The sequence below is a fragment of the Hippichthys cyanospilos genome, chromosome 14, assembly GCF_059441005.1.
Source record: "Hippichthys cyanospilos isolate Australia breed blue-spotted pipefish chromosome 14, RoL_Hcya_1.0, whole genome shotgun sequence".
Classification (NCBI taxonomy): domain Eukaryota; kingdom Metazoa; phylum Chordata; class Actinopteri; order Syngnathiformes; family Syngnathidae; genus Hippichthys; species Hippichthys cyanospilos.
This window is the reverse complement of record NC_142382.1, coordinates 1126021-1153956: the sequence shown is the minus strand read 5'-3', so window position 1 is coordinate 1153956 and position 27936 is coordinate 1126021. Positions and strand designations below refer to the sequence as shown.

Genomic DNA, 27936 nt, shown 5'->3' with positions numbered 1-27936 from the left:
CTCATATTCTAATGTCCATAAATTGCCTCTTTTTTAAATTCTCATCTTTTAGATTTCTGACAAGCTTAATTCATATGAAAAAAATGGAAGAAGTAGATGCTCTCAGTATTGCACAAACAAAGCAGCTTTTTTTCTTGGTGTTATTTGGAGTCCAGAGATCTGCAGCCGAATCCGCCGATGTCTTGCGACAACGGAGAGAGAGGCCGGACCGGTCGTTTGTGTCCGTCTCCATCATCCTCTGCCGGGGCCGTTTTGGCTCAGCTTGCCCAACGCCCCCCCCCCCCCCCCCCCCCCCCCCTCCGCCCCCCGCTCGTTATAACAACGCCTCCGGCTGTAAAGGCAAGACCTGCCAGTGAAATGGATGAATAGCCTCCTCCTCCCACCGGGCTAGTGGTGCAAAACCCTGCACAGGAATGGGAGAAAAAAAAAGAAAGTGTTTTTAAATCATTTTCAACAGGCGGTTCACGTAGTTACTTAGTTTAGCTATTTTGGCGTAGTTGCTCACAGTTGTCACAAGGGGGCAGCATGTAAAGCTCCTTCCCTCACTTCAACATTGTTCCTAGGACCCAAAATGCCAAACAAAATTTGTACTTGAGACATGGCTCTGACCAGCTCCGTATTTTCCGCGCTATAAGGCGCACCGGATTATAAGGCGCATCTCCAGCGAATGGCCTATTTTCAAAGAGTTTCCCTATGCAGGGCGGACCACATTATTATGTGCGTAGAATAGCTTCTTTACTTCCATCTTTTGACATCTGTGAGCAACTACGTGAAACTAGCTAAATACGTGGACTTCATGTCAATGAAAATTTGACCGATTTATCTGATTATTTTGTTACCGTTCTCTTTAACACAACTCGCAAGGCCAGCCACTACTGTGGCTTCTGTTCTATGCGCCTTATAATGTGGTGCGCCCTATATTTGAATTTTTTTTTTTTTTTTTTTTAATAGGCCATTTATTATAATCCGGTGCACCTTATTGTGTGGAAAATACGGCGAGTCTCTTACACGACCGCGTTGCACGCTAGCTTGATGTTTTTCAGGCTTGTGATTGCTTAAAATGGCCGATTTTGGATTATAGCGCCGCCTGTTGCTTCGCCGTTGACATTCTTTGATTTCAATGACCTCATTGGCTTCTCAAGATGTACGCGATACACTGGCTCACACGCAAATCCGTCAATACGCGCGATCGTTGTCATACGAGGCGAAGAGAAAGCGCAAAAGCGCCGGAGACGAAACGCGCGTCACCATCAAACTTTAGCCAGCGGCATTGTCGCAACATCAAAGTGTATTTTTCTCTCCGCCCGCCCGCCCGCCAACAAGGCCCTTTAATGAGCGGCTAATCGCTAATGATTGCGCCGTAGATGTCTGGGCCGCGGCACGGCGATAAGTCGCTAATGATGCGGCGTTAGCGAGCTTATCTGTTAGCCCGTGTCAAGGTTAGCGCGTACGCACGTCTCAAAGTTTTAACCCTGCTAATTGTTGGCTTTGGGGCGTATTGCACAGCCTCCAGCTTAAAAAAAAAAATAAAAAAAAAACTGGTGGAATTTCAATGGATGGGAAAAGCAATTAAAGACGTGACAAATGGAAATGAATCTTAGCATAGGTACAGGATACTTACAGTTTAAATATATATAAATAAAAAATATATTCAACAAAATAAAATGTATTTGGAATAACATGTTTTATGAAGCATTTAAAAAAAAATTGAATTGAATATAATAAACTACTGTAGAAATTAAAAGTATTTTTCAGTAATAAGAATTAGATTTTTTTTCAAATGAAAAATAATTTTACATAGAGATAAATTAATAATTTTGTATAAAATAATTAACTACTGTAGGAATTAAAATTATTTTCCTATATTTTTAAATGAATGATGGATTGTGAAGGAATTATTTTTAAAATTAAGGTAACACAATAACTTATAAAATTAAAAAATAATTGTAAATACAAATGCAACACATATTTGATGAAATAATAGATGAATAATTTTTGACTGAAATCATAATTAACTAATGTAGAAATGAAAATTATTTTTCCTATTTTTTTCAAATGAATGACCGAATAGGCGGGAATTATTTTAAAAATTTAGGGGAAAAATAACATACATATGTCTTGTTGTAAACACTTTTATGCATCATTTCGTCAATCCATTGTTGTTCAACCAATTACAAACAATATTTAGATTTTATTCAACTTTGTGAAATGAAAAACACTTTTTTGAGACCGATACCAGTCTGAGTACTTAAGTCTTGGGTGGTCTTCGATACCAAGAACCAATACCACGATTAATTTAGTAAATTTGACCAATCATAAAAAAAAAAAAAAAAAAACGACCTGGAGCCTTAATACCGAAAGAAACGGCAATTAACCATTAGCGTAAAAGTGCAATTAGCTTGAAAAATAATTCCAGGACATGAATCATATTTGCGAATAAGCGCATATAAGTTAATGAAAAGACTCCTTGGAAAACTGTCAACGAGGGATGACGTGGTAATAATGAATGAGACGCCGCTAATGAGGATGTATTAATGCGGCGTGCGCTTATCACTTTTTCATCAGCGCTTACATTATTCACCGCCGTATAAGCGCCTCTTCATTGCTCCTGGGTCACATTTATTCCCTTCAAAAAGAAGCGTCACAATTTCATTTCCACCGCCTCACGCCGCTATCCGTGACTCGCCCTCTCACGGCAATGCTTTCTTTTAGAAGCTACTTGTCGCATTTTACCATCGCGAAGAACATCGTTTTCGAGAGATCGCAAATGGTCACCGCTTGACTGCCGCCGCGTTTTTTTTATAATACTGTAATCCGCGCTGGGAATTCCCTGCTGTGGTTTTCGTGAAAAACAAGTCAAGAAAATTGTAGCATCGGAATAAAAAAAACAGCGTGTAGCTTTACATTCTGTTTGATGTTTTTAGCGTATAGTTTGCGGGGGTTGGCATTCCGTCACCTCTTACGAAACCACTTACGAAAACCCGTTTTGCAAAAGAATGACGAGAAACCTAAAAAGAAAAAGGGCATGGAATGAGACAGACGCTTTTCCGAAGAACGACGTGCCGGCAAAAATCGGAAGTGACGGCGGAAGCGCCAGTAAAATAAAACAAAACACAAACCGGCAAAAATGTGCAAAATACCGACTTCTTAGTGACAGTTACGACGGGAAGCGTGGGAAAAATAAAACGACAGACCAAAAGACAGCCACTTCTCCAAAGAACAACATACCAGCAAAAATATGAGTGACGACGGAAGCGCGAATAAAATAATAAAACCGACTCTCATTTTACCGACAAAAAAGCTTGCCAAAAGTTTGGCATCGACTTATACGTCGTTGAGGAAAGTGTGGCTCGCTGTTACTTTGAGTCCAAAGAAGTCTTGGGGGTCTCAACAATGTTTTTCCATTAGCGTGCGTGTGCGCGTCGCCGTGGCAACAGCAAAGCGACGGAACACGGCAGTTCCCAGCAGAGCTGAGTCATGGCGGTTAAAAAGCGAGCGCGCGCCTGTCAGAATGACCAAAATAATCTCGCATATCGGACAATGACGCTGGCTCGCACCACGGAGGAAACCGTGGCTTTTCGCATCGTTAGCCTATTAGCATAATTGCCCAACTCGTTTTCAGCTACTGGATCCGAGAAAAATGACGAGCTAAAATGTTTCTGTGTCAAAACAAACGCATTAAAACGCATAACCCAAGGTTTTTTTTTTACATGAAAGTTTTTTTATTACTTTTGTAGCAGGTTAGGAAAATACCTGGAAAAAACACTCGATAATAAATTAATCCAGATTTAATCAATGAATCCGCCTTTCCACCGTCAATAAAATCCAAACAATGCGCGAGTCAGCTTCCGTCCGTCAAACGAGAGTTGCCAAAACGATTCCCCCGCTCATCATCTTTTCCGACCTTCAAAAATATGATTATTCCATGCAAAACATATGCAAGGTGACACGGTGTCACTGGTTTTGCATGCAAAACAGAGAATTTAGCGCGATGAAAACCGCGCGTCTTCCGAGCTCGGCTAAACTCATTTACATCGAAAACGCGTCACGCCATCACAACCCTGCGGTGTTTTGTTTTGTTTTTTTCGCTTCCTTCCCCGCAATCATCTTTTTTCCGCTGCAGGTGGCGGTAACGGTGCGGGTGGTCGCGGGGGCGGGGAAGGCGGAGCTCAAAGGGCCCGGCAGATTGGGAATCCAGGCGGGGTCCAAATCTTGTCAAATGGCCGCTAATCCTCCGCAGAGAGCGCTAAAGGTGCGATAACGGCGGCCGGCTAGCGATAACGCCTCCAAATCCGACCTCCGTGTCGAGAGGCTCGCACGCCAACTTAATTAAGGCCCCGAGGAACGTGCGTCGTTTCTTTGCCGTTGAACAAGGGCCAAAATGAACAAGGGCCTGTTTGATTTGCGAATTTGGTAGGCTCAGCCACTTATGCCCAACAAGGCACAGGTAGCCTTCCATTTTTTTTTCTTTTTTTAGTTCTCTGAAGAACTGGTTTTGAATTTAGCTCTCAAAGATCGATTGGTGTAGCACTACGGTGTCCAAACAATGGCCCGCGGGCCCCCATGCATTTTTCAGTGGCCCGTGACAAAAATGACCAAAATGGGCATTAAATAATAATGCTCAGGTAATTGAAAAACCGCTTACTACAGTTTTCCTTTGTGCGTATATATTTGGTATTCCTCTATTCTGCCTGTTTTTGATGCGTTTCAACTCGATTCCAATTTATCCGATTCACGGCATTCAAGTTTCAAAATCTTCCACATATTTATGTAAGAGGTGCTTGTAATTTTGGTATTTTGAAAATATACCGTTTTCCCACAATTCCCAATCGTGTACCAACAAAAAAACGTACCATTCACTTGCATTGGTAGATTTGACATTCGCATTTAAAGCTTTCCCATTTCACATTCACAATATTTAGCTCGTTCATTTCACCTTGATTTTCATCATTCCAAAAATTGTACATACAATACAAATTTCACATTGGAAATGAATGGCATGTGTGGGGTGTAAAATGAGGGATAATGGGAAAATGGTAAATATTTGGAGCACCAAAAATGTACGCTCCCCTCATATGCATATAAGGAACATGTTGAAATTGAAATGGCGTGAATCGGATAAATTGGAATTGAGTTGAAACGCCTCAAATACACACAATTAAGTGTGCCTTTTGTCTTACGTAAAAACTTTTAGGGCTTCTTTTTGGTTGGCATTTCCCGGGGTATTTCAAACGTAAATTACTCAAAATTTTTGTCTAATTGCGACCGAATTGGACGCACGTTTACGAGACAGATGGGTAAATTAGGAAAGACTAAAGTTTTCGTCCTTGAGCGTCGGCGAACAATTTCAGCCAAGTTTCTACATCATTTGTCCGCCAAGGATTTTTTTTCCTAACCTCGGGGTGAAAAGACAAAAAATGATGAATGACAACAAAACGGGGAAGAGGCGGACGTTATGAATTACAATCATATAATATTTATTAAAAAAAGAAAAGAATAGTCGGACAACCTTCAAGCTCAATCACTGTCACCGAAGACGTAAAAAACGGCCCGCACTTCAAGGTGCTTCAATGGGCGCGAAGAATACTAAAAAACGTCCACATCGACATGACGCATGAGAATCTTTCGGTTCATTTTTTTTTTCTTTTGTTTTACTAATAACATCATCAAGTTGATTAAATTGTGTTTGTTTTTCAATGAACTCATCATTTTGAAAAGCAGCAGCTCCTTAGCGGCTTAACCAAGCCAAACATGCACAGACGGGATGGCGCCAAACACACTCATTAGTGCGCACACACTCGCACACACAAACATACTCCCACTTTGCACAAGTAGAAATACAAAATAAAATCAGACTGCTTAAAGTAGAATTCAACTTACAGCTTACGTATGAGTATGTTGAATCCAATGATATTTAATGTAGCGAAAGTAGATTTTTCAATTTCTCTTTTCAAAGTGAGAGCAAATGAACTGGAACAGGGAGCAACACATAGCCAAATGGTGTTCTTGTGACTCCTTTGCAGAACATTGTCTTAAGTTTTATAAAGATGAACGCAGTCGGGAGTGATGCAGTTTTCCGCCGGGAAAATCGACGACAAAGTGTTTTCGCTTCATTGGGAAATTTTATAGAAAGAATGTTTCAATTTTTGGGGTGAGTTGCGGGTCTTTTCCCTCCATGCTAAGTTATAGGCCAACCTGGTGTAGTTGTATCGGTGTATTAGTATCGGCACAATTTATGTGCCAATAATAACACACAAATTAAGGCTAAAAGTTTTTTCGGTTCATTTTGAAATTTTACTAAGGCATCATTCAAATGTATTTGGTGAGTGGTGTATTTTTTTCCCCTTCATTTAAAGTTAGAAGCCAGGCAGGTAGAATGGTATCGGTGCTAGTATCGGCACATTTTTATGTGCCAATAATAACACACAAGGACAAAAAAAGTATTTTTCAGATCATTATGAAATTACACGAAGATAACATGCCAAAGATTTTGGTGAGTAGTGTAATTTTTGTCTTTATTTGAAGGTATAGGCCAGGCTAGCAGATTGGTATCAATGTGTTAGTATTGCCAATAACTCATAAATAAAGGCAAAAAAAGACTTTTTCGGTTCATCATGAAATTTTACTGAGATAACATGCCAATCACTCTCATGAGTCGTGCAATTTTTCCCTTCATGTGAAGTTTTAAACCAACCTAGGAAGGTAGTATCAGTGTGTTAGTATCGGCACATTTTTATGTTCCAATAACACAAATAAAGGCAAAAAAAAAGTATTTTTCACTTCATTATGAAATTTTACTGAGGAAAAATGCCAAAGACTTTGCTGAGTCATGTATTTTTTTTCCTTCGTAAAAAAAGTTACAAGCCAAGCTGGTAGAATGGTATCGATACGATAGTATCGGCACATTTTTCTATACATACTGTATATTTTTAGCAGGAACATGCCAACGTTTTTTTTTTTTTTTTTTGTGAGCAGCTTATGTTTGGCGTGAAGAAACAAGGCCAAGGCCACTTTGTTTTGACTGCTGTCCAAAGAGCGCCAAGCGTGCTGGAAGGCGCGGCGGCGCCAACGCTCGCGTCACATCCCGAGCCAGTCATCCCGTCGGCGCCGCCTGACGGATGGCGTGTGACAAGGCTCCAAATTCATCAATAATAGAGCGAGCGGCAGGCGTATCCCTCGGGCGTCGCCGCCGCGCGCGGAAATGAAGACGGCGGCCCGTCGGCTCCTTTTCCTCCCGTCGGCTTCGTCCGAGGCGTGTAACTGGCGCGTTGTTGTCGTCGTGGCGATGATGTCGCAGGGATTGGGGTTTTTTTTGGGCCGTGGTGACGCCAAAGTCGGAGGTTCTAGTAACGCGGGGATTTGGGTTCCGAGCCTGAAGTTGGAGATGCTCGCCGTTGCCGCGGCAACACGACGTTTGCTAAGGAAAAAGATGACGTTTTCGCGGGTTGAAATTTGGCGGGAAATTTATGAAACTGATGATTTGAGTGTCAACAACAACACCCCCCCTCCCCCTCCCAAAAAAAAAAAAAAATCCAAAATCCAAAAATCTATTTGGGTGTACAAAATGCGGGTGTATCGAACCGAATTGGTCCAAATCGAATTATTAGGGATTCAAAATTGTGGTTTGGAGCCAGAGTTTGAAGCCAAGTTTACGATTTCAAATTCAGGATCCAAGACTACATTTTTGGTCTCAAACAACGGTTAGAATTTCAAGGTTTGGTGTTCCAGTGCTTTGGGTTTGAAATCCAAGTTTGAAAACTGGATTTTGGTCTCAAACCAACGGTTCAAGTTTTTAAAGTTTAGTGATCCAAGGTTCGGGTTTCAAATTCAGGTCTGAAGACCTGATTTTGGTCTCAAACCAACAGTTAAAATTTCAAGATGTAGCATTCCAAGGTTCGGGTTTCAAATTCAGGTCTGAAGACCTGATTTTGGTCTCAAACCAAAGGTTAAAATTTCAAGATTCAGCATTCCAAGGTTAGGGTTTTAAATTCAGAATTTTCGGTCTCTTATTTATGATTCAAGCCCGAGTAGAAACGCCGGCTGTCGCCGTGGATACCCGGGCTTTCGGGAAGGATAACCCCGAGGTTTTGGGAAATCCGTAAACGGAGATGCGGATGATGCGGATGACGCGGTTAACGTTTTGGAACGTGCCTTGCAGGAACGGCCGGCGCGTCGGCGGCGTGGGGCGGCCGGGACTGCCTGAGCGCGGGCGACGCCTGCTCGGCGGACGACGGCTGCAGCCCCCGCCTGCGCACCCTGCGCCAGTGCGTGGCCGGCGACGGCAGCGTCAAGCTGGGACCGGGCGCCCGCAACCAGTGCGAGAACGCCGTGACGGCGCTCATGGCCACGCCCCTGCGCGGCTGCCGCTGCAAGCGCGGCATAAAGAAGGAGAAGAACTGCCTCAGCATCTACTGGAGCCTGCAGCAGGCCGCCATGCACGGTCCGAACCGCCCCGCCGATGTCCCGCGCCGGCCGGGCGCCATTATCGCTCCTAACTTTCGTTTCCCACTTTCAAGTGAGAAATTTACCTATGAAGCCAAAAAAAAAAGGACGTTTTTTGGACTAAAGTCGGAATTCTCAAAACCTTTGTCGTTCTCACTCCTGAGTCAGTTTTCTAACTAGAAAATGAGAATTTTCCCTTTTTATGACTGGAGTCAGAATTCTGAGTCGCCGACATTCACAAGTCTCTGACTTTAAAGGGAGAATTTTCCCTGTAAAATAAAAAGGCAATTTTTTTTTTTTTTTTTTTTTTTACTAAGGTCAGAATTCTGAGTGAAGCAAATGTTCATTACATTCACAATTCTCACTCCTACGTCAGATTTCGAACTTTAGAGTGAGAATTTTCCCTGTTAAACGCAAGTCCTTTTTTTTTTTACTAAAGTCAGAATTCTCAAAAAGTTCAGAATTCTCACCCGAGTCAGATTTCCCACCATAAAATGAGATTAATTTGGGGGGATTGAATACAGCACATAAGGCAAAAAGTCAACTGGGTCTTTTTTCGAGACAATTTTTTTTTTTTATATTTGGGTATGACAACGAAGCCCCCCCACCCCCATTAATGTGTAATTGTTTGCAGGTTTCTTGCTTCCCTTTTCTTTTATATTTGGCCATAAAAGTTTAATTGTGGAAAAGCCCACTTTTAAAAGGCAGGGACTAATCAATAATTGTTCATTTTCTGCTGACGGCCCAAGGAAATTTCCTCAAATGGCCACTCAAAGGGGGGGAAGGGGGGGGGGGGGGGGCATTTCCTATTTTTTATTTCTTGTGTGTGTGCGCGCTTGAAGTTGAAGTACATTAAAAAAAGGCAATATTGCGGTGGAAATGGCGAAAAAGGAGGAGGGAGGGAGGGAGGGAGGGAGGGAGGGAGGGAGGGAGGGGATTATTCATTGACTTGCGCCCCCCCAGCCGTGACGGCGGCATTCATCAAACGCGGGAAATGACTCTCAACAGGATGCGTGAAATGCCCAAGATGACTTTTCACGCCTGACACGTTTGCACGCGCGCTTTTTCATGTTCAACTCCATAACAAAACTGAAAGGAAGATGTGGCGGCACACGCTCGCGGAAAAGAGGCTAATAGCAATATTTTCGCAGTTGAAGGAATTTCCGGCAAGTACGAACAAACAATAAGAAAGTTCGTTATAACTATGGAAATATTTGGGGAGCTGAAGGAATTTCTGGCGAGTATTTCAGGAGCGAAAGACGTTGTTGGCAAGTAATTCAGGAGTGGAGGAATTTCTGGCAAGAATAAGTCAAGTCAATAATAAAGTTATGAATAAATGAGTAAATATTTCAGGAGATGAAAAAAATTCTGGCAAGTATGAATAAAAAACAATCATAAATTAATAATAAATATTTCAGGAGCTGAAGGAATTTTTGGCAAGTATTTAAGGCTTTAAAGACATTTTTGGCAAGTAACTCGGGAGTTGAGGAATTTTAGGCAAGAATAAATAAAGCAAACAATAATAAAGCTAATAATGAAAAAGTTACTAATTCAGGAGCTGAAGGAATTTCTGGCCAGTATAGAAAACGGATGGATGGGTGAATAAATACAGTAAACAATAATAAAGTTAAGTAAATATTTCAGGAGCTGAAGAAATTTCTTGCAAGTATTTCTGGAGTTGAGGGAATTTCTGGCAAGTATAATCAAAGTAAACCATAATAAAGTTATTCGTGAATTAATAAATAATTCAGGAGCTGAAGGAAATTCCGGCAACGAGGATGAACTCGGACGTCGGTTCGGTCTGCTCGGGGATTTTGTTGAAAATAACGCCGTAAGGACGTCGGCCGCATGAGCCGGCGGACGTCCACCCGTTCCGCTAATATTGTGAGTACGAATACGGGCGTAAAAAAAATGCGCATCTGTGCGTCAAAACTCGTTCGAAACTACGCCGGAGGGCTTGAAATTCAGATTGGCTTTTTTTCCTCTTTCATGGCTTCTTGTTTTTTCTTTGGAGGATGCGCTGACGCTCGGCGGCGTTGCCATGGCGACGTGACGGACAAACATCTGGTCTTTTGGCAGGCCTGCGCCTGGTGGACGACTTCCCGTACGAACCCGAGGAGCGGGGATCCGACTACGTTCGCTTGGCCTCCATCGCCGCCGGTGAGATTTGGAGCCCTGTCGCCGAACCGAAAAAAAAAATACGCGCGCGGACCTCCTAATATTCATATAGGCTAAATGCTAAGTGTTTGGCTAAAATGCTCGGAGGTTTGTCATTTGTAACCCTGAAAATGATACGGAATGCGAGTTGATTTGGCTAGCATGCGCATTCATTAGCATTTACGTACGTTAGCCTTTTTGAAGTGACGTCGCCAGAGCCATCTTGGAAGATCACAAAAAGTTACGAGGGGCGAGCTAAGCGTTTTCATCCAATCGTCTGTCGACAAAAGCCATCGTATGAAAAACAAAATGCGGTGATAGTCAAGATTAGCTTTACTATTATTAGCTGTAATACTAGCTTGACGTTCGACATTTTAACAGCGCGGTAAACCTTCCAAATGGTCGCCGGTGGGTACGGCGTTGAAAAAAGTTTTGCGATACAGAAGATGTTGTTTTGGAGTTTGGTGAAGATGGATCGTAAAGCCGCCGCGGTCCGGTCATATGCTAATTAGCTTAATGAGGCCTTCAAAGTTCCTTTGGCGCGGAACAGCACTTAACGCCACATTAGCATAAGCGATAACTTGTAGCGAGGAATAAAAAAATAATAATAATCGGCGCCCAGAGGCTTCGTCAATCACAATCAGGGCGTCGCGCCGTTTATCGTTATGAGCACCAATGCTTTTTTTTTTCCGTAATCTACGAGCTGTCGCCGGGATGCGGCGGCGAGACCGAACGGCCAGTACGAAATCTCCGTTTTGAAAGAAAAGCCATTTTAGCGAACGCCAGAATGACAAAATGACGGCGGCGAGAGACCGTTTGCTTACGAAAATGGCGGAATGTGGCGTGCCACCTTCATATGATTTTTTTTGTTTTTGCCCTTGACCCTTCTTATTATTCAAGAGCGGCTGCAAATTGGAAAAGAAATCAAATAAAGCGCCGACTTCACAAGGCCTTAGAAAAATACAACCTTCGCCTTATTATCATATCGCCTCATCGTGTGAAAAAAAGACTCAATGCTAACAGTTTGGATTCGGTGCTAATAATATTTGAGACCGGCAAATCCGTTTGAAAATCTTTTTGAGGACGTTCGAGTGGATTTTTGGCTTCAAAAGAGTTTGGCTATAATGCCGAAAACATTTTGGACTAGCAAACGTGTTCCAATATATTTACACGTACGTTCTAATGTGCTTTTGGCTAAATGCTAACAACAGTTTGGCTAAAATGCTAAAAGTCTTTTGACGAGCAAACACGTTCCAATATATTTACACGTACGTTCTAATGGGATTTTGGCTAAATGCTAACAACAGTTTGGCTAAAATGCTAAAAATCTTTTGATGAGCAAACATGTTCCAATATATTTACACGTACGTTCTAATGGGATTTTGGCTAAATGCTAACAGCAGTTTGGCTAAAATGCTAAAATCATTTTGGACTAGCAAACGTGTTCCAATATATTTACACGTACGTTCTAATGTGATTTTGGCTAAATGCTAACAGCAGTTTGGCTAAAATGCTAAAAACATTTTGGACTAGCAAACGTGTTCCAATATTTTTACACGTACGTTCTAACGTGCTTTTGGCTAAATGCCAACAACAGCTATGCTTCACATTTTTGGGACTGGCAAATTTGCTTGCACATATTTCAAAGTAGGTTCTAGTGGACTTTTGGCTAAATTGTTCAAATCTTTTTGGCTAAAATGCTAAAAATAGTTTAAACTGGCAAACCTGTTCCAACATATCTATGTGTATGTTCCAGTGTGCTTTTGGCTAGATGCTAACAACAGTTTGGCTAAAATGCTAAAAATCTCATTCCAACATATTTATATGTACGCTCTAATGTATTTGAAGGCTAAAATACTAAAAACAGTTTGGCTAAATTGCAAAAAAAAAAAAAAAATGCTTTACGGACTGCAAAACCTTTTGGAATATATTTGCGTACTGTATATGTTCCAACGTGTTTGAGGATAAAAGGATGCGCTGTTTTGAAAGGGGTCACATTTTGGCAAAAGGTTGCTTCATGTTCCAATTCATTTGCGCTCAATTTGAAGAGAATGTCGTACGGCATTAGAAAAACTATCCATTTGGTGACTGATTTGCATACACGGCAAAGGAAGTGGCCAGCGAGCGTCTCGCGTACCCTCTTTCATCAAGGGGCTCCTCCTCCGCCGGGGGGGGGGGGGTCTCCGGGGTCCAACCATATTTGATGGGACAGCTCGGAGAGAGGAGGCCGCGGGCGCTTTCCGCACTAATGAGCCACCATCATGGCCGCGTCGACTTGCAGCTCACTGGGGGGGGGGGGGGGCACACATGGGCCGGCTCGCATCATTAGCAAGCGGGCAGGTCGGGTTGGCGCAGGGGCACCGAGGCGGGCGCGCGAGGTCGCTCGGGGTCACCGAGCAAAATTCGTCCCCGGAATTCGGCTTTTAAAGCCAGAATTTCGAGCGTCAGAATTCTCTCTTTAAAGTATAAAGAAATTGGAGGTTTTTTTGCGGTATTTTGCAGAGTCGGAAGCCAGGACGGTGAACCGCTGCCTGGACGCGGCCAAGGCCTGCAACATCGACGAGACGTGCCAGAAGCTGCGCAGCGAGTACGTGTCGTCCTGCCTCCAGCCCTCGGCCCGCTCGGGCCCCTGCAACCGGGCCCGCTGCAACAAAGCGCTGCGCAAGTTCTTCGACCGCGTGCCGCCCGATTACACGCACGAGCTGCTCTTCTGCCCCTGCGCCGACACCGCCTGCGCCCAGCGCCGCCGCCAGACCCTGGTGCCCTCCTGCTCCTACGAGGACCGGGACAAGCCCGCCTGCCCGGCCCAGCTCAGGCTCTGCAAGGCCGACTACGTCTGCAGGTGGGCCCCCGTACCCGAGAACGAAAAGCTACGCGTCCCGACGGTCGCGCGCTAAATTCAAACGGGCGAAAAACGGATATTAACAAACGGTACGTTTGTCTTGGAGCGTTCCTACGTTCGGCTTCGACGTTTTGCGTTGTCAGGTCGCGCTGGGCCCAGTTCCAATACGATTGCCAGCCCTGGGACGAGAGCCCCAGCGGGTGCAAGCAGGAGAACCACGCCGCATGTCTGCTGGCCTACACCGGCCTCATCGGTAAGAAAAAACAATCGTAGAATCACGTACGGGGCTCGTAATTTGTTATCTTCTATACGTCAGGATTTTTAGACACCCCCGAAAGATGTGCCCACGCTAACCGATTAGCAATCGCGATTAGCATTAGCGCGTGATTACCATTTGAGACAAAAAGTCATTACTATTTAGTTATGTTCCCATAAAATGTAGATTACACACGTATTGATGTTATTTAAAAAGAGACCATTCTTCAAACGATTCCAGGAGTCAGTAACTTCCTGTTCTTCTTCTTGACAAGCAGACTTTTGGTCTTGACTGGCCCCCGGTGCTTACATTTTGAAAAGCCAAAAGCAAGCCACTGTAGTTTGCTTGTATTGGCAGAATATATTGTTGGATACTTTTCCTTTTTTTTAAATTTTATTTGATTTTGGGATGCTGATATGGTCTTGAATGAAAGCCCGCCCTCTAACTACTCTTTGTTATTTCTCAACAAAATCGGTGCAAAAATTACAAATGAATGGGAGCTGAGACACAAGCGCAAAACTCAAGAAAACAAATAAGTAGAAATCATTATGCAACAACATGTATGTTTAAAGTTGACTTACCAGACTTGGTCAACTTTTTTCACCCCAGACCTTTGTTGTATTATACCGTCGCCAACGATGCTGGGCTAGTACTGCTAGCATCGGCGAGCAGTGGTAAATGCTAACAACGTTACCACTCAACTGCTCCATATAGGCTGGCGAGGTCTGTCGGACGACTACCGTGCTGACTATATTTGTCTAAAATCGTCTTCGTGTTTCAAGAGAGTCAAATAGTGCCGATACTTTTGCGGTCGACGTCAGAATTTGAAGGTTGGAGTTTGAAAACCTAACCACGGCTTGGAAGAAAAAAGCGCAATTTGAAAGCGTAGTAAAGCGTCGGAAAAGGAGCCGTCAGTGTGTTGGCGCTATTGCAGCAATTTATTTGAAGAAAGTCTTCAAATGTTCCGAGGTCCTTTCAACTTTATTGGCTATTCTGACGCCACTTTGCTACTTTATAGGGCACTCTCTCAATAAATATAGCCGGGCTACTCAAATACAAATCTTAAAAGGCCACTTAGATTGTTTTTTTCGCTGACTGAAGGAAGGTCTAAAAGTGATTACTTTCCTAGAACTACTCGAGGTACTTCAGCATAGATATGTACAGTAAACACAATATATAAATGTAAACTCGCATTGAACACCAGTCATTAAAAATAACATAAATACGGAATGAAACTCTCTCTTAAAAATGTGAGACTATGAGTTACAAAAATGACCTTAAAGGGTAAATACTAACAAGCTAATGCTAATTGACCTTCTTTTCCTTTGATCGGCCTTGGTTTGTTGAAAACAGGCAGCACCATCACCCCCAACTACCTTGACAACTCCACCTCCAACGTGGGACCCTGGTGCTCCTGCAGTACCGCCGCGCACCAGCGGGAGCAGTGCGCCGCCTTCCTGGGCTTCTTCCACCACAACGTCTGCCTGCGTCAGTAAAACACACTGATATTCAGGAAACGCTTCCAAATAAAGGCTGGACATGCGTTCAAGAGCGCCGTCTAGAAGCTTCATTCAGATCAACTCACTTTTTTTTTTCTCCAGAGAAGGCCATTTCGGCGTTCGGCAACAGCTCCGACGTGAAAACGGGCGGGGCCGTCCCCAGCCCGGCCGTCCGCGGCGCCCAAGCGCCCCCGACCGCCGCCGTTCCCGAACTTTCCGCGGAAACGGCGCAGAACATCCTGAGGGCCCAGATTCCCACTCAGGTTGGTGCCCGGCGTACAAAAGCCTCTCACGAAAAAACGCCCAAAATATTAGACCAAAACTACGCATAAAGTCAAACTTGTCCAAGAAGGTCAAGGTAAAAAAGACTAACCTTGCGCCTGCGCCCCGAAGGTCAACGGCAACGAGCGACTTTGGGGCGAGTCGGGCGACTCCACGCTGGCGTCGCCCGACCTGTCGGAGCGCAACGGCGCCCGCCCTCTCCCGCGCCCGCCGGCCCTCCGCTGGCTCCTGCTCACGCCGCTTCTCCGCTGCTGCCACTAGGGGGCGGCCCCGGCCCGCCGTGACTCCCCCCCCCCCCAAGCCGCAAACGGGAAGCGCGCCGCGACCTCTCCCGCTTGGCCGCGCCGCCGACAAAAGGAACTCTCGTGGCAAATTCAAATTATTTTTGTCCCCGTCGTGGAAAGGCGATCGATAGCGGTTAGCGCCCGCGGCTAACGTTAGCGATCGACTAACGGATCACATCGTGTTGTCGTTGTCGTGTTGCGGCAAAAAAAAAAAAAATGAAACGCGCAACATTTTGTGGACACTTTTTAACGGACGAAAACATCGTGTTTGTGTGGATGCTAATTGGAAAATTCTTTTGTGTTTTCGATGTGCTGGGCCGTCCTTCCTTTCTTCACTTGTCATCAAAAACATTTTTTCCAAAGGCGACTCGGTCCGAATTGCACAACGGCGGAATTTTCAAAGATGGAAAATTTCTACGGGAATTGAGCGAGAATTGGGAACGTTAATTTAGTTCATAATGCTTTCATTAATCAAGATTTGCGCTGACTGTCTCAAAAGTTTATTTATGCTTTGTTTTAAAAACTGAAATTTTAGTGACTAAAAAAAAAAAAAAAAACAGAGCTACTGACTCATTCACTGCCATTGACGGCTATGTACGTTTTTTTAATGGAGCAGGGCGGCGAATGAGTTAAGATAGTGTGATGCCCTCACGTGGGCAAGGAGAGCAATCCATTTTGCATGAGAAAGTACATTTACGTATTGATGTCTGAACGTGACTCAATTCCCAGTGAAAATTTCCAAGTTGGAAAATTTCTGCTGAACCTTATGTGGAAATTTACCTGCAAATTTTCCAGAAATTTAGGAGAAAATGTGTCAATGCCTTTGCAAGCTGAAAACCATTTCGTTTGCATCACAAAAGCGGCCACGAGACTTTTTCAGTTTTCAGAGCGTCCCAACACTTTCGTCACCCGATTGTGTTTTGGATTTGGAACGTTCAAGACAAACTCCGCTGCTGCTTCGAAAGAAGGGATGTCGGTTGCCATGACAACCAGGGGATGATTGACAACCAAAGGGAAAAAAAACTTCTTTGCTATTTCTTGTGTTGTTCCACACTTTCACTCAATAAAGTCAATAATAATGAAAAAGGACTATTGTCTTCCTTAAATTAAGTTGTGTGCATGCTTCATTAAAAATATGGCAAGAAACTTTTTTTTTTATTATCTTTTATTTTCACATGTAATCAGTCCAAAACATTGTGTCATCATCATCATCATCATCATCTTATGTACAACACAATCAGTAAATTACAAGCTCTCTAGTCGACTTACGTTAGCATAGCGGCGTAGCTTAGCCTAGCTCGCTCGGCGCCAATACTTACAAAAGACTAATTAATAAACTGGCTGTGATGTGGCTGTATTTTTTTCCAAATTGCCATAAATTACTCCTTGTTTAAAAGCATTCAAGAAAATGTCATTCACAATACTTTCCCATTATGTACAAAAGACGTACTTATTAATAATTATACATATGGACAGACTAGTAGGCTGTAATGCCGCTATATGACCAACCAAAAGGGGGCGACGTTGTTCGACTGCTTCACGCAGTGTGTTAGCGTTTAAATACAATACAGTATGTGTTTATATTTCAGAATACAGAGAGCAAAGAACGCAGCCAGTGTTTTTCACTAAAAATGTCAAGATTATCGCAAGCATTCGCTGTACAAGGACACTGGCTCCACCCTCAACACAAGTCCCGCCCATTTTTTCGCAGTTCCTTGAAAAGCGTATTCCGCGTTGCTTTTTCTCAACGTCGAAGATACGCTTCACCGAAACTAAATGAAATCTTTGCACGTACATACACAAGATGCTAACTTCCACGAATGCAATTCACGGAATAACGAACTTTGAAACTCGGAACCGCTGTGCATCGTTATTTCAATAGCTCGCTTAACAAAAGATGTAAACAATGTAAACAAAAAAAAAAAATGCCTTTTGCTGTAAACGACGTAAAAACAAAAAACCTTGAGATTTTATCACGGGACAGTGCTGCTACGCTAACATTGTAAAAATAATTCATCTGACAGCAGGCAGACTACAGTTATTTTTTTGCACAAAACAAAAACAAAAAACGGCCATATTATTCGAGTAAGGGGGCCGTTAGCAAACTGCGCGGATTCTACGTCAAATTTTCGCAAAACCCGCAATATCGGAAAAGAGAGGAAAAAAAAAAACATCTGTCTCGAAGTAGTATTGATTTTGTTGTCGTAATACACTTCTTTCCCACAAATGTGACTAGCCTTGAAAAATGATTAAAAAAAAGCAATCGTAAACTCCAAATTCTTCTGTCGGGAGAGGACAAAACTCGCCAACATGCAAATTCTACGTAAGATTTTGCAAAAACCGCAAAATACCAAAAGAGAGAGATTAAAGAAAAAAAAAACTTGAATGTCGTAGTAGTATTGATTTAATCCTACGTGGAATCATCATGCAGTTCTTTCGGACAAACGTGACTAGCCATGAATTCTTCTCGGGATAAGCGACGTTAAATTCCCCAAATTATTCAGTTGAGAGAGAACAAAACTAACTAACCTTCGCGTTTACGTTTTGCGCCGTGTTTCCCTCGGCGTAACAAAACAGTTTTAGTCGGAAAACGTCATGCAAATCCTGGGTCAAATTTAGCAAAAACCGCACAATAGCACTTTTTGGAGAAAAAAAAAGTTCTGTCTCATCGTAGTTTCGATTTTATCCCACCCGGAATCGTAATCGCTTCTTTCTCACAGACGTGACTCGTCTTGAAGCAATAATAAACAATCATAAATTCTCCAAATCGAGAAAGGACAAAGCTCGCTAACGTTCGCATTTACGCGTTTCCCTCGACGTAACACTTATCGTCAACAAACGTCGTCAAATTTAGAAAAGCAACTGCGAAATTCAGTTGAAAAAAAAAAAAAAAAGGAAAATATTTCCATTTCGTAAAAATTTCACGGTATGATTACAATTGATATACTATCTTTTCCTCACAGTTAACGACTTTGTTTACATTTAACATACATCACACTTGCAAAATTGTCAAAAAAAAACAATGTAGAACTTTGCAAACAGCTTTGACCACCCTGGAGGTTTAACCGGAAACGGATTCAGTCGAGATTCAGATTCAGTCAAGAACGGACGGACTTTTTGCAAATTTTCACCTTCTCCGTTACTTACACAACAAAAACTAAAATCTTTATTCTCACGCAAAGGAACCTCGAACTGAACACCAAAGAACATTTGGAGGGAAAAAAAAAAACTGAAAAAAACCCCCACACTTTCGTAGTCGGCAATTTCGCCTGATTATGCTTGTCGGTTTTTCACGTACTACATGTTTCATACCCCAAATGTTGAGGAAAAGTTTGCACCTCGCAAATTAAAATTAATAAGTAGAAAATATATATTTTTTAATATTTAATATGAAATGTGAGAATTTGTGCCGTACGAGAGAAAAAAAAAACGCACAAAAGACCAAACGAAAGACATTCAGCATCAAGTAGGCTAAAATGGGCTTTGCGGGGGTTCACTTAGTCTGAAAATTTTCGGAAATTTCCGAACATTCCTGACCGCTTTAGAATTCTTTATTGCTTGTTTTTTTTTTTTTTAGGCTGTACACAAAAATTGTGACCCGAGCTCAACGAGGCTTTTTGGGCTCACGCCATTATTTTTATTGTGACTATATTATATATATTTTTTTCCTATTTAACCTTTTTTCTCCGAGGGCAAAGAAGTTAATAGCTTTGCGCTTGTTTTCGTCCCGCACCTGCAGGTGACGTTTGCGCGCCGGACGATAAAAATGTCGGAGAGCCTCAAGCCGGGAAATAAACACGCTTTTTAAATTGACATTTTTCGACTGGACGCTCAAGAACTTGCCGATAATTAAAAATGGAGAAACTTTTCCCGCATATCTCGAGTGAAGCGGCGAACAAAGCGCGAGAAGACTAACGCCATCGCGGGCCGACCCAAAACAGGAAACGCTCAGTGAATTCTAGTCTTTTTAATCAATTAGCGTAATCCGACGTTTTATACAATAGCGGCGAAAAAAAAACTCCCCCCAAAAATTTCATTTTGGAATAAATTGGACTAAAACACAATCAAAGCAGTCACAAAGGAAAAATTGCAGTATTCCGCACCTCTGCTTTTTCGCGATAAATTAAGCATTTTTGGCAAGCAACTTTAAAGCGATGTTTCAGCATTCCGACGTGTAGTTCCAGTTACATTTCTGTACATGACCCCCCCCCCCCAAAAAAAAGACGATGACGGATCTTGAGATATTCCGTTAGCTAGTTCCGTACACTTCCGAAAAGAAAACTAAACGCTAAAAGACACATTTTCCTTTCACGTTTGAAAAGTGCCGATTTTAGTATTCTCAGTTTTCTTGCAGGTTGGAATACACGTAAATCCCAGCAAACTGGCAATGGTGAGAGTAACGTTGCCGGAATCTCGGACGCTAAAATGCGAGCTGTTGTTCGCGGATGAGAAAATACGTTTTAGCGCTAGCTGCCGAGCTAAGAGGGAAGTCGAATCGGGTCAGAAAATTTGGCGATATTCGGCAAATCGCCAAGAATTTGCTTTTTTTTTTTTGAGCGGGTGGAAATGACTTAAAATGTGCAGTTTACCCATGCGGAATTTTTTCAACGAACTCCAGCTAAGTGGCCGTTGACCCAAGCCGGAAGTCGAGCGGCGTCGCTGACGAGCGAACTCAGAATCCCGAAAGCGTTGAGCGCAAGAATCACATTTCCACGCTAAAACAGCAATTCCCTCCGGGGAAAAACAAAGGACGCAAAGAGCTAACGGCTAGCTAATATTAGCACATTCCTCAAAAAGATGAGCCACCGACCTGGACCAACGGGAGCTTGGGAAGTTGCCGGAATCTTTGGCGTCCGTTGCGCCAGCGGCAAAACGCCCTTCGGCGCCCGGGGTTGGGGAAGCGGTCGGGGATCCCGGCGGGTTTAAAACCGGAGAGGGAGTCCGAGCGGTCTCGGAAGGGGGCGGGACGGGCGTCTCGTCCGGCGGCGCGAAAATGGGCCCAAAGCTCGGGGGATCCCGCCGCGCGCCTCCGAGGAGTCCGCGAAGAAGGGAGGAGGCGGGGCTTGGGCGCTCAGATGCAGGTGGAGGGCTGAGCGCTGGGCTGCTGCTTGCGGCTCCTCGGGCCCCCCGACTTCTCCTTGAAGCCCAGGCACATCTGCTGGGAGACGTCCACCAGGGCGCTGGCCACCGCCAGACCTGAACCCCGCGGGGGAAGGCGAGCTGAGCCGAGCTGAGCTGAGCTGAGCTGAGCGCCGCGCTTTCTCGCCGCCGTCGCCGCCTTACCCGACTGTCCCGGAGGCGGGATCCCTCCGCCGCCTCGCGGAAGACGGACAAAGATGGAAAGGACGGCCGCTTTGTTTCCGAAACAGGGCTCCAACGCGATGGGCTTCGGGACGCACTGCGGGAAAATGCAAAATTAAATGCTGCCGTCGCCCGAGGCCGGAGAAAGGCCAACACTTGCTGCCTTTGAAAAAAAAAAAAAAAATATATATATATATATATATATATATATGTATATATATGTGTGTGTATAATAAATGGTCCACACAAGTGTCCTCAGAAAGGCAGTAAAACACCTGCAAACACACACCCACATCATCGAGGCAGGTAGTATAATGTTATCGCGGGTTTGACCTATTTCGCACTTTGATATATTCCGTCTGAGTCGATGTTTACTTTTACCGGCAGCGACGACGTGCGAGCGTGCGTGCGTGCGTGTTTGACTGCCTTTCTTTTATTAGTCTTGCCTGAAGGCAGCAATAAAGAAAACCATCAACGTGATGTGTGTGAATTATTCACCCACTTCCATTCATATACCACTACCCCAATATATATATATATATATATATATATATATATATATATATATATATATATATATATATATATATATATATATATACATATATTTTTTTTTTGTCCAATGCAAATTTTGCCAGTGAATTATTTGCTAACTTTTTGGGTGCGTTTGCGGTCCAGAAGACGGGTCGCGTAAGCAACTCATGCAAGTATGCAGTAGATGCGGTTTAGCCGCCACGCGGCTTCTTCCGCACTGACCTCAGCGCAGCGACGTGATTTATTGTTGAAGCGGAACACTGGCGACGCGGACGTTGCGCGCGCGCGTGTGCGCGCTTGCGGCCGTAATCTCATTTGTCTGCATTTGAAGCGCTTTAGCCTCTGTCAGCTACCAGACGCACGCTTGCTCCTTCTCAACACACTTTCTTCTCCTTGGTCTCCTTCCTTCACGCGTATTTTTTGTCCAGGTTATCAATTATTTCGGTTTTGAAGTACGAGGATGGTTGGCACTTAAGTACATCATGTAGTTGATTACTTTAGTCACTGATTAGTTCACGTAATTATCAACGCTATTTTTCCGAAGAGGTTTCGTAACCCGAATATTTCGTCGAGGCACCACTGTATCGTATACTAAAATCAACGACGCCCATGTAATATGTATTGTGTATTTTGTGTACATAGCACCTTTCCGCGATGTTGTTGCGTCCACCTTGGCGTATATTTTTGAGCGGTGTGCGTACATACGGATCACGGATCTAAAATGATCCTTGGCACCACATATTAAAACAGCCACTCGCACCGGATAAAATTCTCAGCGCAGCATTGTAAGTAGTGGAGAATTGGAGGACAGGCTGCCTGTTTTTTGTTTGTTTTTTTAAAGTGGTGGGCGTGGCTCAGACCGCAACCCAAAGCGGACGCGGCTCCCGAATCCTCGGTCGCGGCCACGGAGAAATTAGAGGCTCCCGCATCGAACGAAGCCCATTCGGTCTCATGCGCAGCTGCTCCCAAAACGACGACTATCTGGACTCTGGACAAGGAGTTCCCCAGATACAACAATCTTTCCTCTCCCACCTATCACGTGGACTTAAATGCGGGGAATACCGTTGGGTCTCGCCCCATGGGCCAATCCTATTGGACGTTTCTTGGACGGCGCGAGCTGGTTAAGTCCAAATTTCACGGCCTTGCACAAGCAGGTGTAATCATAATAAAGGCCGTCTATCTATCTAGACATCTATAGTAAATTTCGCCCTGTTTGCATGTAGATCCGTCACGTTCATCTATTTTCCGCGTGGGCGCACGCGCGCATGCACCGAGTAAAACTGAGATAAAAGTTCTGAAACGCTTCCATGAATGTTGCGCAAACGGAAAAAGAAGAAGAAGAAAAAAATCACCTTTCTTCTCCTTTGGCTTTCGGGAGCACACGAGCGGTCTCGGGCGCCACGAGCGCAACACGCCGACTTATTATCTACGGGGCGCAGGCAGAGCGAGGCGTCCTACTTCAATTAAGCTGCAGTTATTAGCCTCCCCCCGCTCGCACGCGCGCCGCCGCGCCTCTTTCATCGCCCAAAAACGAGCGCGGGGAACGGCGCCAAGGCCTCTTTGCGAGATGATGATTTCCCGCAGCTTCGGTTTGTCAACAAGCACAAATGAGCGTCGGAGAAAAAAAAAAAGAGAAAGAAATGGAACGCTTAGCTTGTTTAGCCGGAAGCAATTACAATCCTTAATTGGAATCTGTTAGCGACGGCGGCTAACCCAAACAAGAGATGAAAGACAAGAGGACGTGACCATTCCTCAGTTATTCATTTCATGTCAAATTAGGTTAGTTTAAGCGGAATTTAACTGAGCTAATGTTAATCTAAACGGCTCGATTAAATGGCAATTTCAAGTGGTTTGAGGCCTAAACAGGTTAGCTAAAAGACGGAAACCTTTCTCGTTCGATTCCAGGCCATATACAGAAGACAAAGGGACAGTTGACATTTAAAGGGGCGTTACCGTAATTCCCCAAATATAAGTCGGGCCTTGCCCGCATTTGTTTATGCATAGTCGAGTGAAGCCTCTGAAGTTCATTCATAAGAAATGTTTGCCCCTAAAGCAAAATAACAGCAAGAACCTTCGACTTTGGCGGCGTTCCGCGAAAAAATAAATAAGCGCTTGTCGTAGAATTCCAATTAAAAAGCCAATTGAGCGGCAATCAAACATTCTTTCCAATCTCTTGTTGGCATACGGCCGGAGGAGAGTCCTCGGCCGCTTTGGACGAGCGTTTAAGGCCACCGACAACTTTTAATGAATGCGAGCGGGCTTTGCGCGCCCTCGCTTTTCAAACGGCGGCGGCCTGATAAACGAGCCACGAAACAACAGCGGCGAGTCTGCCGCCAGCTCAATCTGAGCCGCCGCCGCCGCCGCCGCGCAGATAGGACGGACGGACGGAGGGGCGTGCGGACGGCCCGGCGGCGGAGGAGGGCGGGCGGGCGGGAGGATCTAAATTGGATCTCGGCCGGCGGCGGAGCGGCAGAAAGAAAAGGAGGACGCAGGCGGGAGGAGAAGAAAAGCCCAAGCGCAGATGGAGGACGCCCACCAGGACTAAGCTGATAGTGGCGTTTGTCTGATGTTTTGACTTAGAGCTTGTTACACACACACACACACACACACACACACACACACAAACACACATGCGGGAGTGCAGATAAGGCCCACGCACAAGAGCAGACGTCCCATGATAAGATCAGCAAAGGCTCAGTAAATTAGAGGGAAACACCAGGTGAAGTCCACCATACAAACCAAAACTAAATGTTAAACATGGCGTGCCGATTTGAAGACACGGATTCTTCACACTTTTTTTTATGGCTCCGCGCATGGGGGGGCGCACCCACCAGATTTGCGAAAACAAACAAGCCCGGGAGGCTAAACTGATTTACTTGGTGGGAGCCAAAATGGCCGCTTCAAAGTCATCTTTTTTTGTGGCGCGTGGACTGTCATGGCGGACGCTAGGAATGTAAACATTCATTTTCAATTAGCGATCCGTAGATGCTTCCTAAAGCATCTCAGGCGTAGTTAGTCTACCCACCGCTAGGGCTACCAGAGGTCACCTTCCAATAGCTAGAAAGCGGTCTGCGCAATGGACAAGTTCCCAGACTCAATGAGGAGCAATGTTTTTGACACACGGGATCCGCCGGAAGCCTCCAAACGTCGCCAACAGAGGGCGCTAACACACAGTGGCGAAATCCCTATTCGAATGGCTTCAGGGCCGTCACAGCCTGAAGACACGAGAGCGCACGATTCATAATTCCCTTTGGCGATTTGAATGGCCGTACGAACGCGGCAATGATCCAAACACTTTGGAAAATGCTTTTGGAAAACCTTTTCGATCTTTGCTCCCTGACCTCCAAACTCTTGCAAATTCTACCTCCAGCAATTCCATCCTTTCACGACGGTTCCCACGGGCCGCGGAAGCGAAGCGTTTCCGAGCCGGCCTCTCCGTTCGTCCGGGTCCGTTCAAATTCCCCGGACAATCCGACTTTCTCCACTTCTTCAACAAACAACAGCTGCTACCGAACACTTTTTTCCTTTGTAGCGCAAAAGCGAAGCAGCAGGCAGCGCAAACATTTTCTCGACTCGTTTGTTTTCTCGCCACGCCGCCTTCCTTTGCGTGAACTCGCATTGACATCTCGTTATGCAAGTCATCTGCTGGAAAAAGGAAAAAAACGCCGCCGCTTCATATCGACATTTCTTGATACGTTTGTTCATAAACAGCATCAACTGAAGACCAAACAAAAATAAACAAGGGACAAAAATAGACCGCGCTACAAACGAAAAAATCTTCCGCGCGTGTTTAAAATCTCATTGCTATAAAATGACCGTCAAAGGAGACGGTTGCTTGCCAACAGCTGAAGAACCTCAAAAAAGAATCCGGCATTTAGCGCTCACCTTGACGTTTCCTCCAATCAGGTCTGGCGGCTCCTCGTCCGTCTCCAAGGCGACGTTGATGGTGGCGAAAGGACGGCTAGCCATCTGCTGCATCTCTCTCAGCAGTTGCTACGGCAACAAGAGGAGAAGGTTAGCCTCGGCTGCTCGCCGCTAACGTAAACGATGGCTTGTCAGTTCTTCAGGTGGCGCCCGGAAGTTCAAAGTTGCGATCGGCGGCGTCCCAAAAGTTTCCTGCGCCTTCCCAAAGTACTAAGCTCCCGGAGGAGAAGCTCAATTTTGGCCCAGTAGATGACCTCAAACCTAAATTGAGACAATATACAAAACGGCGCTACGAAACTTCCTACTTCTAAGATAAATCGTGTGATCAACAAACCAAATTCTCTATCAAAGTTCCAGGAGCCTAAAAGTCCTCAACGCACGTACGGGTCAAAGCGCAAAATGGCGCTAAAAAGCTTCCGAATTCTGGGATACAGATCTTGCGATCACCATTAAGTTCCAGGACCCTCAAAGTCCTCAGCACGGGGGACAGTAGTCCCTGGAACTATCAGGTTCCAAATGGGCATGTTTAGCGCGGTGCCAAAGGTTTTTGGTCTCAAATGACACCGTACCTCTCACAAGTACTACTCACTTTTGATTCATCCTGAACTTTTTAGGTTCCTCTGGCTCCAGCACACAAAGGTCTTCAAAAAGTGACCAAATCTGTTCCTGTGATCGAAATGAACCAAAACTGGATTCCGGGAACCCTCTGTACAGTACCTCCTGGAACTGTCAGGTTCCAATTGGGCACGTTCGGCACAGACCCGAAGGTTCCTGGATGTCAAAAAGTACTCTCACTCTAAGCCAGGGTCAATTTTTGGCTCTTTTTGAGAAAAAGCTCGGGGAAATGATTTCAAACGTGAGCTTCTGGAATCTCGTCTGTGCCGTCTCCAAAGACATTGAACCTCTCAAAAAGAAGCGCCTACTTAGAAAGTACTTGTGATGACCCCAGAACCGAAATAGGACGCTCCTTCCTCTGGGTCCAGAACCCGGAGGTCTTCCAAAAGTTGCTCCATCTGTTCCTGTGATGCCAAAAGTGCTTTCCCGCTTCCTAGTTCCAGGAAACCTCAGAAATTTCAGGAACTACCAGGTTCCGATCGGATCAAGTCTCGGTTCCTAGACGTGTAAAATGTAAGACCTAGCTTTTCTGGCCCCGGCTCAGACTTTACACGGCAACCTGTCACAGAAGTAAAGCCAATCAAAAATCTTTATCTGGTGCTGCCGACTCCTCTCTTGGATCCGCAACTGCACTGAAATGTATTTCCTCTTTGCTTAAGTATTTTTTTTTAATTGAATCTCAGCTGCCCGCCAGTCAAAAAACTGATAAGATTTTTCCCGCACGTCGACGCTAGCAGTTAGCTTATCTGCTAGCGTCAATGTGGAGGTTGCGGGCGGTGGGGGACCTCATCCCGCCTGGAGGGCCGGGGACTTTGGGAAGAACCACCATGTGAGTGAATGATGGCCGCTGATAAGTTTAATGAAGCGGCAGAGCGGCGAGCGCTTATCGACAAAACATGTTCCAGCGTCCACCTCGTCTCTTCAAACGCTAGTGACACGCGTTTACTAAACCTCATGTATGAAAACACCTGGCTGGGGGAGGAAGAAGGAAAAAAAAAAGCTGGTTCTAGGAAAAACTGTCAATGTAACAGTGAAACCTCGACTTAAGATATACTTGGCAAAGTTTTTGTCTTGAATTGAGAGCTAAAATTTACATTAATTGTAGTCAACTTCACAAGAATCAGCAGTAAACGGATATTTGCACACAAACGGCGGCGCAACATGTAGACAAACAATTTAACAATACGCACACGTATATCTTCTTTATCAACTGCGTCCCATGCTGTATTTGTGAAATCTGTACTTCCCATTTTTTATGACTTTTTTTAATTAATATATTTTTTTTAATTAAAATGATTTTTTTAAATTAAAATACACTGCAGAAAGTTTTTGCAATTGTATTCTTACTGGAACGGATTATCAGCATTTCCATTCACTTCAATGGGGAAAGGTGATTTAAGATGTGAACGCTTTAAAGTACAAGCAAGATCACGGAATTAAATAACCTCAGGAGTCAAGGACAACTTCCCACAACTTGAGGCGGGAATCTACTTTCATGGTTTGCCTATTACCGGAACGCTAACGCCAAACCTAACCATAACGCGTGACGACGAGACGTATATGATATGATGAAGTATTAAATAAATATGCTAAGTTTTGCTGCTGGCTCTTCTTTTCAGCGCTAAACTAAGCTAAAAGGAGGTAGAATGAGGTAATCCCTTTGCTGCAAAGAAGTTGGCGATGACGATGGATGTCGGGGGTCACCCGGGGGTGACGGAACGGCAGATTACATGATACGCCGCCGGCGGAACGTGTCCAAATGCTAATGATGCGCTACATAAACCAGGGGAGAGAGATTAG

General features: G+C 44.4%; 2 protein-coding genes across 3 annotated transcripts in view; one reads left to right on the top strand and one right to left on the bottom strand.

The window, feature by feature from the left end:
• The window catches only part of gfra4a (GDNF family receptor alpha 4a), a 90879-nt gene extending 74031 nt beyond the window's left edge, over positions 1–16848 (top strand). The window contains exons 4-10 of the mRNA XM_088433607.1: positions 8159–8440; positions 10522–10602; positions 13102–13441; positions 13585–13694; positions 15051–15185; positions 15299–15459; positions 15590–16848. Coding sequence (XP_088289733.1) covers positions 8159–8440; positions 10522–10602; positions 13102–13441; positions 13585–13694; positions 15051–15185; positions 15299–15459; positions 15590–15739 — 1259 coding nt within the window. The 3' untranslated portion in view covers positions 15740–16848. The remainder of the gene's footprint in view (positions 1–8158; positions 8441–10521; positions 10603–13101; positions 13442–13584; positions 13695–15050; positions 15186–15298; positions 15460–15589) is intronic.
• A 2461-nt stretch (positions 16849–19309) lies between these two features.
• Positions 19310–27936, bottom strand: part of atrn (attractin) — a 35559-nt gene continuing 26932 nt past the window's right edge. For both annotated transcript variants that reach the window (XM_088432358.1, XM_088432359.1), the window contains 3 exons: positions 25483–25590; positions 21046–21160; positions 19310–20958 (listed from right to left, as the gene is read on the bottom strand). In XM_088432358.1, coding sequence (XP_088288484.1) covers positions 20834–20958; positions 21046–21160; positions 25483–25590 — 348 coding nt within the window. In that variant the 3' untranslated portion in view covers positions 19310–20833. The remainder of the gene's footprint in view (positions 20959–21045; positions 21161–25482; positions 25591–27936) is intronic.